Source organism: Montipora capricornis, chromosome 4 (genome assembly GCF_036669925.1).
Source record: "Montipora capricornis isolate CH-2021 chromosome 4, ASM3666992v2, whole genome shotgun sequence".
NCBI classification, from domain to species: domain Eukaryota; kingdom Metazoa; phylum Cnidaria; class Anthozoa; order Scleractinia; family Acroporidae; genus Montipora; species Montipora capricornis.
In genome coordinates this window covers 35,492,664-35,509,639 of record NC_090886.1, presented here as the reverse complement: position 1 = coordinate 35,509,639, position 16,976 = coordinate 35,492,664, and the positions used below count along the sequence as shown (strand labels likewise).

The 16,976-nt window shown below is 42.1% G+C and overlaps 2 protein-coding genes across 2 annotated transcripts in view; both read right to left on the bottom strand.

The window, feature by feature from the left end:
* Window positions 1-3,956: 3,956 nt before the first annotated feature.
* Window positions 3,957-4,274, bottom strand: LOC138046605 (uncharacterized). Its single transcript, XM_068893210.1, has one exon. The coding sequence runs from the start codon at window positions 4,272-4,274 to the stop codon at window positions 3,957-3,959; it is 318 nt and encodes a 105-aa protein (XP_068749311.1).
* A 3,818-nt stretch (window positions 4,275-8,092) lies between these two features.
* LOC138046676 (adhesion G-protein coupled receptor D1-like) overlaps window positions 8,093-16,976 on the bottom strand; it is a 34,500-nt gene continuing 25,616 nt past the window's right edge. Inside the window, exons 7-11 of the mRNA XM_068893274.1 lie at window positions 15,570-15,636; window positions 13,928-14,010; window positions 13,728-13,848; window positions 10,648-10,691; window positions 8,093-9,224 (exon numbers count right to left, since the gene is read on the bottom strand). Coding sequence (XP_068749375.1) covers window positions 9,146-9,224; window positions 10,648-10,691; window positions 13,728-13,848; window positions 13,928-14,010; window positions 15,570-15,636 — 394 coding nt within the window. The 3' untranslated portion in view covers window positions 8,093-9,145. The remainder of the gene's footprint in view (window positions 9,225-10,647; window positions 10,692-13,727; window positions 13,849-13,927; window positions 14,011-15,569; window positions 15,637-16,976) is intronic.

Genomic DNA, 16,976 nt, shown 5'->3' with positions numbered 1-16,976 from the left:
TGTGAAGGAGCACGGGAAAGAGACCACCTATTGGCAATGTACGGTGCGCCCGAAAGGGAATTACTGCAGAGCTACTGTTAAAGAAAGAAGTGGACAATTTGTGACGGGAAAACAGTTCCACAACCACCAAGATTCCGCTGCTGTGAAGGAGCAGGCGCTGCAGGTTGTTTTCAAGCCGGCCTTTGCAATCATCGAAGAGGTGAGTATGTCAAACAAATAACCTATTTAAAATTCGGAAGATGAATCTTACGTTGAGTTTTCTTTCTTTATATGTCATTTACAGGTGCTCTTACACGAACTCAACTCCGCGCCGTGTGATGCCCTCCCCAAACCCAGTTACATCGGCAAACGGGAAAGCAGACTCCGATAACGTCATAGGCCTGAAGATTCAGTCGACCTAGATTTCGTCCTGGATGAGACTCACCTGCCCGACGACTTCCTACAAGCAGACGTCGAAGCAAGGAACCAGCGACATCTGGTATTTGCGGTTGCAGGGCAGCTCGAACTTCTTTCAAAAGCTAAAACATGGTACATCGACGGAACATTCAAACTCGTCCGCCAGCCATTTACCCAACTGTTGACAGCGAATGCATTCGTCAGGTCCGGTGATGCTGCCAAAAAAGTACCCCTTGTACATGTATTGATGTCGACTCCCAAAAAGAAAGATTACAAGAAGGTGAGTTATTCAATATATACTTATGTAGGGAAACACTGAAACTAATATTACAGCGACTTGACCGTTTTCCCGATCAAAATGAAAAGAATTTGCACCATAGTACAGGTGTTGAGAGCAATTTTGTCAAACTTCCACGAGAGCCATCCCTTCAAAAGATCGTCCTTGACTTCGAGCCAGCAATCTGGCCCGCGGCTAGAGCAGTTCTGCCCGGAGTACAAATTTCAGGATGTTCCTTTTAATTGGAACCAAGCAATCTGGAGAAAGGTTAGCAGCCAAAAAATAATACCCACCTGTTATGCTAAACTACCCACTTGTGCCAAAATTTATTGAAAGCCCTGAACCCATGACCTCTGCGATGCCAGTGCGATGCTCTACCAACTGAGCTACGAGGCCACTCAGTTAAACTGTTTGTCAGCAGCTTTATAAGGAGAATATTGGGCATTAATATACAAAAGAAACCAGCAAATTCAGTATTTTGCACGAAAGACCTGAGATACATCCCCAACCCCATGGATAGCCATGGTCTGGTGGGCTTTTGCAGGTCGTCATTCCAATAGACAGAACATGACTGATTTCAAACTCTCTTTAACAAAAAGTATGAATAAATATTGAAATTAACATTTAATCTTGTTGTGAGGCAGTTACAATGCCTTTTTAGTGAATAATGGTTTATTTTTCGTCATTGTCGTGGGCCACAATGGCTGTTTCATTTAGGTCTGATCAGATTCCTCCACATAGCTCTGTCCTTAGCCTTCTGCTGCCAGGAACTCCTGTCTATGTCCAACCTCTCCAAGTTTCTTTTTACAGTGTCTTTAAATCTGAGCATTGGTGTATCCTGATTGCGTTTGCCCTCACATAACTGTGATTAGAGTAACTGCCGAGGGAGACGCTGGTGGTCCATCCTCTCAACATGTCTGAGCCAACTCATCTTCATCCGTCTTAGGATGTCTTCCATTAATGGTAGACAGCTCGTTTCAACACTTCTATGTTGGTTATCTTGTCTTTCTATGAGATGTTCATTGTGGCTCGAAGGTATCTCATCATGTACGCATGGAGGTCCTTCACCTGCACTCTGTAGACAGTCCAAGTTTCAGCATCATACAATAGAGTAGCCAGTACTATCGCTCTGTACACTTTGCATTTCACACGGATAGACACATGTCGATTGTTCCACAGTCTCTCCCTCAAGTTTCGAAACACAGCACTCGCTCTTCTCATTCTGAGAGATAGTTCATCCTCCAGCCTGGCATTCTCTGATACAGTACTCTCCAAGTACTTGATAGTCTTGCACTTGACTAGTGGCTCTGTACCAATGCTGATCTCTTCTGGTAGTGATGTTGATGATTGGCACTTTGGTGGTTGATGAAGGCACTCTGTCTTCTTGATGTTGATTTGGAGGCTGAATTGACTAGCTGCTCTTGCGAATTTCTCCACTAAAGATTGCATATCTTCCACACTATGTTCAACTAGAGCACTGTCGTCGGCAAAGAGCATTTATCTTACTATCTTTATCGATGTCTTACTCTTGGCTTTAAACTGTGCCACATTGAACAAGTCTGCTTCTTTCCTTGTTTGAATGTATACACCTTCTGAAATTTCTTTGAAGGCCACCTCAAGCATGGCTGCCAGATATAGCGAGAAGAGAGTAGGTGCCAGCATACACCCTTGTTTTACCCCGTTGCTTACTGAAAAGTCTTTAGATACTGAACCACTCATTGTCACGTTTGCTTGCATACCTGTATTAAGTGCCTCGATCAGGCTGACAAACTTCTCTGTGCAACCATATTTCTAGAGTATCTGCCATAGTCCTTGTCGCGAAACAGTATCGGAGGATTTACTGAAGTCTATGAAGACTACATAAAGTTCGATACACTTTTCTTGAACCTGTTTCAAGCAGAAAATCATATCCATTGTGCTTCTTCCACCTCTAAAGCCGCGCTTGGTTTCCGGTAGTACGTTCTGCGAGATGTGTTCGCTGAGTCTGTTAAGTCGTACACGTGAGAGAATCTTACCAACAGTGGCTAGTAGTGATATACCTCGGTAATTTCCACAATCCTTCCTGTCACCTTTCTTGAACAAAGGCACAATACTTGCATCCTTCCAGTCTTGAGGTACTTTCTGGGCATCCCATATCTCTTGGATGAGCTTGCGCAGGCAGTTGGTAAGCTAAACACAACCAAATTTCCACACTTCTGCTGGAATTCCACCCATTCCTGGAGCTTTACCATCCTGTGTTGTCGTGATAGCTGGCATTAGTTCATCAAAATGTGGTGGTTCATCCAGACTTGATACAACTGGTCGCTGCACTAGAGCTTCTTTAGCCTCTTCAGAGAGATCTCCTGGGTAGTTTAGTTCCTACACTGTAGGTTTTCCTGTCTAGCTGTATTCCTGAATCCTCGCTTCTAGTAGTCTCTTCAGGTGTTCATCATGCTCATCAGCTAATCTTGATGTTTCCTCTCATGGTAGCCTAATACATCACTCGCAGTCTGATACACCGTATCCTTCAGTGTTGCCCATTTCTCTTCTATGGCATTCTCTGAGTTGTTCCTATCCCAGTCTTTCACGTTTTCATCCATTTCCTGTGTAAGTTCTTCCTGCTTCTTTTGGCCTTTCAGTGCACTAGTGTTTAGCTTCCGTGGAGGTTTCGCACCCGTCTTGCAGTGCTGTTTTTGTCTGCAAATCCTTAATCTAGGTCTCAGCATAACATGATCAGTGCCACAGTCCGCGCCTCTCATTGCTCTGGTGTCCAATACCTCCCTTCTGTCCCTCTGCCTGACTGTGATGTAGTCTAATAAGTGCAAATGCTTGGATCTTGGATGCATCCATGTCTTCCTGTGTAGGTGCTGGTTATCACAAGGTTGTACTCTGAACATACTGCAAGTAGAAGCTCTCCATTTGCATTGGAGCAAGGAGAAAGGATGGCACAGTAGGTTAGTGTGCGGCCTTGGTGCAAGAGGTCCTGAGTTCGATTCCAGGATTTCGCATCCTTGTTTCGACTTCTTTCCTTTTCGTGTAGCTAAGTAGCTTTAAATACCCGTAAAACGGAGCACTGATGGAGAGGGGGGAGTAAAATGAGCGCACCGTCCACCTCAGGTTTGTCCGTTGAATTACTGTTACGAGTTATCGACGTTAAATATGGTTACTTTACTTTACTTTTACTTTGCCTGCCTACTCCATGACTGCCTAGCACTCCTTTCCATTTCTCGGTGTCAGAACCAACTCTGGCATTAAAATCTCCAACGAGTATCAGCCTGTCATCAGTCGGTACACGCCTGATAGTTTAACGTAAATCACTGTAGATCTCTTCCTTCACCTCCTCTGTGTTGGTCATTGTTGGGGCATATACACTGATGAGTATGGCATACATCCTCCGCTGTAGTGAGAGTCTCATAGTCATTATCCTGTCGTTGATTGGCACTGGTTCCTCATCAAGCATTTCTGTTATCTCCCTTCTAACTGCAAAGCCCACTCCTGCTTCTCTCCTTTCTTGAGTTGATCTCCCACTCCAAAAGAAGATATACCCATGGTCTTCCAAGCTGTCATATCCAGGCAATCTTGTTTCACTAGGTGCAGCTATGTCCACGTTGTACCTGTTCATTTCCAGGGCCACAAGCGCAGTCAGTCTTTCTGGGCGCTGTGATATTGTTCTGTCCAACAGAGTGCGTACATTCTATTCTGCTACGCACAAGGTTGCTGTTTTCCTCTTCTTTTGTCTTATCGCTCCTAGCTCACAGATCAGTGCGGACCTTGTTAACCCGAGCGACGAACGAGCCGGTATGAGTTTTTTTTCTGATTGACCATTTCATGAACTGCTTGCAAAGCATTTGAGTACTTCTAGCTTTTGCTGGACTAGCAGCACATTCTTGGCAGATAAAGGTAATATCAGTGGCAAGGACAGGCCAAGACAAACTGACTCCAGTATCTGTTGCAGTGACTGACCAGATGATAGGTTTGTTTATCTCTGCTCTTTGTTAAGTGCATGTCACAATGTACCGACTGGCACAGTCCACCACAGACCTTGTGACAGATTTATCTGCCAGGATGTCTAATCTCACCCAGTGTAACTGGGAGTGGTCCACCACAGACCTGTGACAGATATTGTTTTTGGTATAGCGCGCGGAAATCGAGCAGTCAATTCAAAAAAAGGCAGGCGAATGGCCATTCACATCTGGAATAATTGTAACATGGGTAGGGTTGTATGAGGATGTGTAAGGCACATCAACGGTTGGGCACGTGATCTCATCGCTCTTGTCCAGTAACTTGCAGAATTACAATTAAATTTCAGCTTACAGGTTAGCCTTGATTAATTTTCATTTCTACTACGTCATTGGTTTAAGTCGCTAAGAAGTCACATGAAAATTTAAATTTCTTTGTGTAGCTCTGTAGGTCTTATGACTTCTCAGTCATTTTGTCGTGTTGCTGCTGCCAGACCCATATATCGTCCTCGCGCTCTTTCCATATACAGCTAGACATATATCTGCGTGAACTTGAGCTTGCCTGGTGTCTTGCCAAGTAAAGCGACCTCCCACAAAGGTCGCAGACCGATCTTTTTCCGAAAACGCTCGACATTTTTTAGTGTGGGTCTATCCGAGTGAACGGTGTGTGCCGTTTTTAACGCTAACCAAAATTAGCGTGCACTTCATTACCTCCAATCATCGCTAATCTTTGGTTAACAACTGCCATAACCAATGCGTTGTGTGGTAGTTATCCTTGGAATGCGCTAATCTCAACCCTGTACATATAACTTCCGGTTACGATCCTTCGCTTCTAAAAAGAACTCGTGCGTTCCAAAAATAAACAGTACGTTCGGGTAATTGTCTCGTATTGTCTTAAAATCCCTTACTACTTACTAATACATTGCAGGGATCCCCCAAAAGCAGGTTTTTGTATGATATAAGGATTTCTCTTGGCAAAAAACGCTCATAGCACAAGGAAGACCCTAGCTGTGCGGCTAAGTTCCTCTACTTTGTATGAAGTCAGCCACTCTAGGCGCAATCTTAGATCAACGATTGCTGCTTGCTTTTCCTGCCATAAAACTAAGAGGACCGCGGTGGTAGGGCACTTGCCACGGCTTCTCTTACCCAATGGAATTCACCACCTAAGGAAATGCGTGATATGGACATACTGGATGCGTTTAGGCGCCATCTTAAGACATATTTTCTTAGGACGGCATTCAATGTTATTTTGCCGCGATTTGGTGGGCTTACAGATGGGGCCAAGGAGCCTCTGGATTTCCTATGTTATCATTGCGCATTGGTATATGTTATTATTGTTATTATTCTATCTTCAATTATGACTTGTACAGTTTCTTTTTTCAAACGTATGTCCTGGATATTTTAAATTCATTTCTCGATAACTTAAAATAAAAGTCAATACTGCATTGCAGGGCGGGTTACAGTACATTTTGGATAACACGCAGAGTAAATTTACCGTACAATTTAACGAATTTTCTATAATCAAGTAAACGAAGCACATTAGGAAATACAAGAATCTCAAAATGCACATTAACATTATTCAACAACAATTCAAGGAACACATTTATACAAATGCTCTCGAATCTACGAAATTACAAGACAAGAAACCTGCTTTATACGAGTACGTTGTATCACATTGGCATCTGTCGTTTCGCCTACAAAGTGATTCTCTACCTTAAATTAACGATTATCGTTAATTCGTAATTTGCTCTGAATTTACTGTTGTCGTTAATTTAGAAGACTGAAAGTTTCATATGGATTATGGAAAATGCTCGTATGTTTTTTAAAAGACAACCCAAGTGTATGCACATAGGATTCGAACCTGGCCTGAGAATGTTGATTAACCTGTCATCCAACCACTTACCACCCCAGGGCTAGCTGCCAAGCGACAATACAATTTTAAACACTATTTGATAATGCTGTAATATCACTCGGCAAAAAACAATACTAAACACTGCAAAAGGTCGCTTTCCAAGCTTCACGACAAAGCTAAACATTTTAAAATCAAAGCTTTGGCCTAAATTATTAATCTAGCTTAGGCCTAATTACTCTTAGCTTCAGCAGTGATATTCTATGGGAGACTTAAGAAGCAAGCGCCGGAAACGCTAACTTGTAAGGGGTTCTGGAGAAATTTCCGCCATAAAATTTTGAAATCTTGAAGCTCGGATGATGCTACTAAAATGACAGATGTTTTACTTCTTATTTTTATTTTTTTATGCAGTTAGGGACTGTGCAATAATTATCAGGAGGGCGGGGGGCCCTAAAACCAGAGGGGGGGGGCTTAAATTAAAATGATGGAAAGGAGGGGGGGTCTACATTAGATTTCTCAAGTAAGTTGAGGGGGGTCTTAATTAAATTTCACAAATTTGATAATGAATAAATAAACATTTTCCAAATAGACAGATGCCACGCCTTTGACTATCCATAATGTCTAAATATTGCATCAACATAAACACATGCTTTAACTTATTTAGAATGTCAACATATGATAGATTGAAACAATCGCTCATGCACAGAAGTCACAAACCACGTTGTGAGCTTTGCCAATAAAACATTTGGCATTTAAGAGGTCCCGCAGACATGCCAGGTCTGTTCTTGATTTAAACAGCAAGAGGGTTTCTAGGTCTACAGTTTCTAGCTGAGGAATGCCACATACTTCTGTTTCATAGTTGTCATCAATGGGTTCACCTCCCACAGACCGAAAAATTATACAGGTTCGGGTCCTACGGCTTTCTGAGGCAGCAATCATCTTCTTCTCCCTTTTTTTCTTCTGTTCCTTCTTTTTTCTTGATTTGGATGCTTTAGATTTGGCACCAATAGGAAATGTCGCTTTATATTTAGCCATCACCCTATCCAGGTCTTCTACAAGATGCAGAACGTTAAGCGATTGTTTGCCACTGGGAGGAGGGTCGACAGCAAAGAGGTGCAGAAATTGTGCGACGACTTTTTGATTGACGTGAATGCCTGTAATCACTTCATAGAGCACCAAAAATTCCTTGCAATGAAAGCAAAAAAACGGGCAACGGAAAGGAACAAACTTCCAGACATTAATTGGTCCGACGAGGTTGAAGTCAACTCGCTGTCTGCAAGTAAACTGAAACTCTACCAAAGGAACACGGTTTACCCGTCAGCGGAGGGGAAGCAGCACTCGTAGCTCGTGTTCTAGGTGCTGGGGAAGCTCAAGGTAAAGAAAACCCGGATGAGCAGCAATCTAGCAGTTCCGAAGACCAAGAAGATAATGAACAATCAGACGATTCGGAAATTGACGATCATGAAGAACAATGTTTCGAGGTGCTCTTCATCCCTGACGACGCAGTGGATGCGTTGCACTACGGTGAATAAAGGTACGCGTTAGAGAGGAAGGGGGGGGGGGGGGGGCACATAATAATTTTTAGAGAACGTGAGGGGGGTCAGAGCTAAACTTGACGCTGCTGGAGGGGGGACCTATCTAATTTTTCCTTTGGTGAAGCTCATTTTAGGACCCCAATTCCTGATAATTATTGCACAGTCCCTTAGAAAATATGATTAGCACCAAATGAAAGCTCGCCTTTCAACAAGGAGTTAAAACGAGTGCATGGCCGCGCGCTAACATATGGTTTTTTTTTTCAACATATCTTGTTTAAGCTCTTATACAAAAATCTTGTTATTCTTTCATAAATTCAACATGCGTTTTAATGGGCAAGGTTTGATCGGTTAAGGGAACAGAACATCTTGAGGGATTAGGGATCCCTCTGCGGGTGCTGCGACGCCATGGAGACGCCTTCTGAATGACGACGGCGGCTGCAACCATTACGCCATTCTAAAACATATTCAGTTGTGACAGGGTTGGTTTCTCGTATAAGGGAATTTAAGATCTACGACGCTAATGTACATTTTTAAACTCTTGCCTTGTTATTCCAGATCGCTCAACTTCTACGAACAATTCGAAGCATCCAGGATATAAACGGAGATGACACTAGGAAGTCGTGAGAGCAGAGCTGTCGCAATGGTAATTGCACAGGATCCCGTTACACGAAGCTTCCATACGTATTGTACCCTTGAGTCAACCCTGTCCCGCGGGAATCTTTCTATTTTTAGAACTACTATATTTTGACGTATGTGACTGAGAACATACGTGAAGTGGCATCACATACGTATGTGATGACTATTGGTCTCTTATGATTGGCTATTGTGAAAACACCCACTAAAGCCCCCCTTGGAGGTGTTTCTAAAAATAAAAAGATACCGGAAAGGGTTGACTTAGAGTGTTATTATGGAAGATGGAGGCTCCGGGTAATGGGCCCCTGTCGGGCAAAAATAACCTACACACTATTCGCAAAGAGTAGAGCATGAAGTTCCTGGTGTTGCGGCCTGTCCTATGTGGTGTATCATGGTAGGGAGGGTAAATTCTCGATGATATAAGCTAAATCAAGCTACTCTAAAATCCAAAGGTTAATTAAAGATATGAAGACGATGTCTCGCTTCCCGCCAATGTACCCCGGGTTCGATTCCCAGACTAGGTGTCATGTGCGTGTTGATTGAGTTTGTTGCTGTTTTGTGGCTTTCTTTCTTCCGTCGATGTAGACATCCGTGATCTATATCAGAAAAAAAAAGTTATCGTTAATGTTCCTCACGCAGCTTTTTCGTAGAAAGTTAGGCAGGAAATCCTTGCGTGATACTGATAATAACGAAAGTACATGCGACGAGACTGAATTATAAATACTCTTGTTTTTCGGCCATTTTAACCTGATCAAAAACAATAATTGAAAGCAAACTGCGGTGATAAACATTATAACGCATTTTAACTTGACTTTTCGTATCATATAACAGACATCATCATGTACGGGAAACAGCCTTGTTGAATTGCACTGTGAACCCATTGGGAGACTCATTTTCATTATTGTGTGCGCGGAGCAAGAACTCAAATTACAAGAAAACAATATACCTGGAGCTGAGCTTCCTAAACCACAGGCAACCCAAGCTCGGTATACTATTTATAGACTTTGTATGGGGAAAATTCTCTCATTGGCCAAGTGTTTCAAATTGTCCAATGAGAAGGCAGAATGTAATACGATCGCCACCAAGCTATAACGGCCGTAGCCACACATCTAGCTGAACGCATGGGAAGATTATAGAAAGTTGCACATTATTTGGAATTTATCCGCCAAAAGTCGCTGTGTGGTCTCGGAGTTGAGCTGATGTGATAGGAAATTTATCTGGCCTTAAGGCTGTGGTATTTTTATGGCTATTCGGACCGTTTCTTTGTGATACGAGAGCAATTTGTGGGATGAGATCGCCGCGAGTCACCAGCCTTTCTTCTCTTTATGAGGGGAAATGACAGCTAAGGACGTCACATCGTAAAAATTCGAAAGCCACAAACCCGTCTATAACGGACACAGGTTTGTCCTCCGTTTGCACAGAAAAGACGAGGACAACTGTACGTAGGGGTAAGTGAAGTTTATTTCTACATTTACAGCTTATTTTAGCATTTATAAGCTCAAAGTTAATTTACCCATATAAAGGCTATAAATCGTATACCGAGCTTGGGCTGCCTGTGCCTAAACCACCAGAATATTGTACATGATGGCTCGCTTGCCAAGGTGCAAAATTGTCCCGAAAACGAAAAGATTTGATCAAAAGGTCAGTGAGTTTGAGGTACATACGACGTTTACTAAATTAAAGAGATAGTTAATTGTTATCGTACAAGAGTATACGAAAGTCTTTTTGTTTGCAGATCAAACACTCCCACAAAGCAATTCAATAAGACTCTCGACCCTGTCTCCCGCGCAACCTCAAAGTGGCCAATTAATTGTCCCACCATATATACTGACTACTAGGATCTAAATTGTGGAAATGGAGCATTTTGGCGATTGTACTAGAAGAGACGTTACATGTTACCTCCGGGGAATAAAATGAAGAGTCACTTCGAAAAATTTGGCAAAGCATTGGAAGTACAATATTTTTGTATAATTTACTGAAAATTATAATTTAAAAAAACCTTAAGTAACTCTGTCTTACCTCTTCATTTTTGGCCAGCAATGAAGAGCAAAAATTAGGAACCCCTTTGGGAAAGAATGAAAGAATTACACTAGGAATTACTACAGGATCAGGTTGAACGAAGTCTGCAAACAAACCATTTTCAGGAATGTTAAGCGAGACAACGGCTGTCGTGAAAACACGGATATTGAAACACAATAAACGAAACAACAGAACAGAAAAATAACAACAACAACTGTTAAGAACCCCAACTGGCCGGAGGCAAGATAGTTGGCTATTTACAAGTGCAGCTGAAAAGTAGAACCAGGGACTATCATAAACAAATTCAACCAATGGCCAGAACGGGTCTTGAACTCGGGATCCCCGGATCTCAAGACAAGCGCCCTAACCACCGGGCCGAATCCCGTTCAAGGCTGGATTTTCCGCGCTTCCTTTTATTTGCTCAACTAACTACTATTATAGAAGGGATCCTCGCACTTAATGGACAATTTAGGCCATCGCGCAGAATGTGTGGACATCATTAAATATAAAAAAAAGTGTAATACCAGTGCAAATTACACGTCGAAATTCTGGATTATGATTGGCTAATGAACAATAGGGTTTGGTCACAACCAATCAAATCTTTTGTTTTCAAATCAAGGGAGCGCCCTGGATGGCGCAATTTATTGCGCAATTATTCCCTGATTGGGTGATACGCGTGCGTTTCTTCTGCTTAAGTGGATTCCCTAATAATGCACTGCGCATTCTGTTCTGCGCATAACACAGCGCAGGACACGTTCGTATTCAGGCATGGCTAAAAGGCTTCTATTATGGTCAATTTTCACGGCTCAGTTCTGTTTTCTTTGTCTCACAAGTCTCAACGGATATTTCTAAACAAAACAAAGTTTGAATTTCACCATATAGACTGGTAGCCATGTGTGAATATTGGCATATTGCTGGTTTTCACTGACGTGATCAACAGCCATGTTTTTCAACCGTGAAACAAAAGAGAAGATTTGCATAATAATATAATTGAATTCCCGGAAGATCTGGTCAGGGCTCCAACATGGCCGCCGTTTCTTTGTTTAGGGGCTCCAACATGGCGGCCGTGACGTCATGTGAAAACCGAGAATCGAGCGTGGCCAAAAACATTTCAAAATGGCGACCTTTCGTGCGGGAAAGCTCCCTAGAAAGAAGAATGGCCGTTTTCAGAGCACAACAGTAAAGAGAAAAACAAGAAACTTTTTAGACTGTCGCAAAACAAAAACGAGAGTAATAGCCTTGATGATGCTAAAGTGTCATTTTAGTCCGAGAGTGAAAGTGAAACCGCGCTGTCGGGGAGACGTGTTTTTGAAGGGTCGAGCTTGGTTTGCTTTCTGTTTTCTCCTAAACGGGGTTGGTGACCTATCTTTTGTTTGGCATAATTTTATTCTCTTATTCCTCCTGTTTGTGCTGTGAAAACATTTTCAAAAATTCACGACCGTTTTTAAGAGCGATTTTCTAAATCTTGTCACGGCCTTCCACATTTTCACGCGCGGTAAATGGAAGACGTACCTTTTCTTGAGCAGAATCCGTTTTAATTCAAAGAATTGGTGAACGAGAACCACTGTTCTTTTCGGTTTCAAAACTACTAATGAAACATACTTTTGAAAAATGGCGCATCTCGAGGAAGAGCTATTTAAGCAATATAGGACATTTTTCGTGTTTCCATAGCCTCATATAAACACAAGGGAGAGTTGGGAGAATTCGAGACAGTTATGCAAAACCGAGACGCAGTCCAGGTTTTGCAACAGTGTCGAAAATAATCCCAACTTTCGCCAGTGTTCAGATGAGGCTATTGAAGCACGGAAAAAAGTCCTCTATTGCTTTTATAAAATATTTCTCCAAGATAATTCGACAAATGAAGGTAACAAATGAAGGAAGATTCTTGATCGAAACTGATTTTCTTGCTCATATTTCCTACCAGCCAATCAAAACGCGCGTCTGACGACATATAACCAATCAAAATGCGTGTGCTGTCACAACCCTGTTTCCACACTCTCATCTAAACACAGCTATTGACCAATGAGAATGCACGCACTATCCTAATTATTTTATAATGTTTTCTGGCCATCGCTGCATAACAATTCTTGTCAATCAAACCAGTGGATCGTGGAATGGTCAGGAATAACCGCGAATTTTAAACTGATCGTTAAGTGTCTTCTGGTTCATTCCACGTGCCGACCAAAATAGTGCAATGAAGAGGAAAAAAGAAAATATTAGCGATCGGGAGCTCTTTTCAGAGCTCTTAGAATACCCGATCCATCCATTATAAGTTCATATGGTTCCTCCGTTTGTTGACAATGATTGCCCGATATTCCACCTTCAACTAAATGCAGAAGCAGTTTGGAGATGGCCCTCTTTTAAACGCCAGCTTGTAACACGACCGAAGAAGTGCGATCTTAGAAACAATAGCATAAACGAAGACTTGCGAGGCCTTTGTTTCTTAGCTGCTCCTCCAGAAGTTAATGAGCTGAGCTGTATTCCATTACGGGCGCGTGTACGGGTGTATTCTGTAAATGCACGTAATCTCAGACCAATAAGAGTCATTCTGGTCATGTTTCTCCTCTAATTTTGCAGATCTATAATTTTGACTGTGCCGCAAGTTTATATCCCGAGAATAATAGGCATTCTGCCTGATGCGATTGTCACTTTAAAAATTCTGCTGTCTCCAACGGGATTCGAACCCATGACTTCTGCGATGCCGGCCAAATGCTGATCTACCAACTGAGCTATGAAGCCACACAGTTGGGAGCAGGTCAATCTGTTGGGCCCCAGGCGTTCCCGTGACAGGACTTCTCCCCACTGTGTGGCTTCATCGCTCGGTTGGTAGAGTATTGCATCGGCATCGCGGCAGAAGTCATGAGTTCGAATCCCGTTGAAGCCGCTTGAATTTTTCAGGTGTCTATAAGAAATCATTTCTTAAATTGTTCAGATAAATGCGAGGATCACTTCTATCTTTCGTCCATAAATCGCAAATATACATTTCTTTCATTTATCCGCGATTATCTGTCTTACTTTCATTTCATTCTATTCTTCTAAATATCAAGAGTCAACACCTAGTATGTAATTGTAAGTCATACCTGAGTGGAGTTCAGAATGACAGTAACGTACAGAAACGCGGTGTGTACTGGTGCCAAGAGACCAAATAACCACGTGATATCCAACAGGGGCATCAACATCAAGGACGCTCTGATCCCCAATCTGCAACAAAAAATGTGTTTACATAAACTTGCACTGGAGCTTTCCAAAAGACAGAAGTTTAAGATGTTAACTGTCTCACCTGGCTTGTTCGATCTGCTTGCGCCATGTATGTTGCATTGATGCCATTTCCTTTTTCACTAGCACGATAATTACCGTGTTCGCCTAAAACAATAGAGTAACAATCAACTTAACGAACATTTGTCAAAGGAAAAGACAGGAGATGTAGAAGGCCGAACTCAGTCGAAAGCAACCCAAGGGCTTCTTTTACTTACGCGGCAGGGGTGTGTGCCACTCCAATGTCGTTTAAGGTGATGTTACATGAACCGATTTTCAAATTTGTGTCGTGTAACATAACGCAGAGGGTGATTCTTAATGTAACATGTTGTTGCCCGAATTTTGTTGGAGTTAGTGCGTGTAACACCCCCGCCCTTGACTTTTAACGCGACATCATCCCAGAATGCACCACGGAGAAGCGGAATAAGTCACGTCGACAGTCACTTCAACAGTGTCCGCCACATTTATTGCTCGGGATTTATTGAGCAGAAGTCTGGGCTCAAATATTGCGAGCAAATCATCTCGTGTAATACACCGTTGCCGCAACATTGTTCCGTTAAAAGTTCTCGTGAAGGATGGATTAAGAATTGGCGTTAAAAATCGGCTCGTGTAACATCACCTTTATGTACGACCTACCCCCAGCAATACTGGCATTAACTTTACCGATTACAAAATAGATTGAAAGCTAAGTGAACCTGGGAAGGCAAGGGCTGGGATTCGAACCCGGAACGCTGGGATACCGGATATCCACTACATTACGCATGGCAAAGGACAAATTGAGAAACAATCCAAACGAGATGGTGGGACGAGCTAAAAGAGAAATCAAACTGACCCCTTTAAAGGCGCTTGGTTCGAGAAGTACCTTGTGTCAAAGAAATGTTTATTTACAATAAAAGATCATAAAGTTATGTTTATTTACAATGACAGATCATAAAGTTATTGTTTGGCATTATATGTTTCGTTTCGCCGGTTTTATCAGACTGAATGGCTACACCCGAGCGTGCAGAAGTTTAAACAATTAAACGTCCTTCTTGTGAAATGTTAGCCAGCAAATTATTAGTAACAATTACTAACCGGAAAATATTAAACATTCGCTAAAAAAAACCATACACGGACGTCGCACAGGCGCATTGCTATCGCTGGTGTCACTACTACTCGATACATCCCTGGGTGGGGAGGTGCGGCGCGGCCCCTCATACCCTGACCCTGTTTAAGACAAATATCGCTGATTTTCCTACCCATTTTAAGACAGAATTCCGATTTTTGATACAATGTTTAGGACATTTAACCCAGTGTAAGACAAAAATTGATAAATCGATACCCTGATTAAGACAAAAAATGATAAATTCGATACCCTGTTCAAGACAAAAATCCCGAAAAACATACCCTGGCTGGCCGCACGTCCCCATTAAGCCCTTATAAGGGAGTACCCCCCCCCCCCCCCCGGGTGCGAAGGAGACTAAATTTAAAGTAAACAAATAATGCACGATTCACCGTTGTGTGCTTACGTTTTGTCAGTGATTTCTTAATGGGGCAAAGAAATGCACTAAAATGCGTGTCACACTTGTAGCACGATTGTCCGTAACCAATGATATTCTTGTGGCTTTGCCGTTGCTGCAGCGGGCCATTGCTCTTAAAACTACTTATTGATTCCGACTCTTACTTACCAGCTCAACCAACACGACAAACGTCACTAATATCCAAAAGGCGCCGCTACCAGAGGAAAGCCAGCAGCTTGGAGTTTGAAAACACAAACAAACAAATAAATAAACCAAAAATGGGTTATTATTTAGTTTTGAACTCCTTAGCTTCATGTTAATCGTTAAAGATTCTGCGTCTATTTTTCTAAAAAGGTCTCTGAAGTAATCCGGCATTGGAATAGCTTACACCTTAATAACGAAAGTCCGTAATTGGTTAGACAGACAAAATGTCATTACAATGGGGTGATTCTCCAGATATTTTTAACACTTAATAATCTGGCTTTCTTTGTTTCTACCAAAATACTTTCTTTAACCCGTAATCGGTTCTACTTTGTCAATTTTTCCAGCATCAAGTCTTTAAAGCTTCGCGCAGTGTGCCCTTCGCATGCTGAGGGGCAAACATTGCAAGTAGCTATAAGAAAATGTAAGGCGGAAACTTATTTCGACATCCAAGAAATGATTTCAGAGAGAGAGATCAACGTTTTTTCGACACAGATTTATCCGAAATCGATTTGGGCAACGTTGATACGTGGCAAATGTAAGTTTTTGTTTGAATAACCGTGAAATATGAGATAAAATTTACTCGGCTTAACCTTGCTCGCGTGAGGATCCTTACGTTTATTGTGAAATTAACAACTCGTCATGGTCTCGAAATATTACAAAGTTAGGTACAAATCTGGAGGAAATAACACATCTATGCTGTTTTCTTATTAGTTACGTCTTAACTTTAAAGAAAACGACAAAACGTTTAAGATTATAAGACATGTTTCGACAGAAACTTCTGTCATCTTCAGTTGATTATAATGTACAAAGCGTTAAGTTGAATTTATAAGTAGGAAAAAGTGCTAATTATGCTAGTAGCAACGGAATGTACATAAAACGTGACAACGTAAGAATGAAAAGTATAGTTTTAGATTTACGTGATGTAATTGTTGATTCAGAGAAGGTTGTTCTCTTTGAATATGAAAGCCTCTTTTATCTATTGTAGAGTTGAAAAGTCGTAGAGGCGTGATCTAAAATATGGAAACCGTCCCGGGGGGGGGGGGGGGGGTACTCCCTTATAAGGGCTTAATGGGGACGTGCGGCCAGCCAGGGTACGTTCTTCGGGATTTTTGTCTTGAACAGGGTATCGAATTTATCATTTTTTGTCTTAATCAGGGTATCGATTTATCAATTTTTGTCTTAAACTGGGTTAAATGTCTTAAACAGGATATCAAAAATCGGAATTCTGTCATAAAATGGGTAGGAAAATCAGCGATATTTGTCTTAAACAGGGTCAGGGTATGAGGGGCCGCGCCGCACCTCCCCAATCAGGGATACATCGAGTAACCCCCCCCCCCCCCCCCACGGGGAAACTGAACACAGGGCGCGATA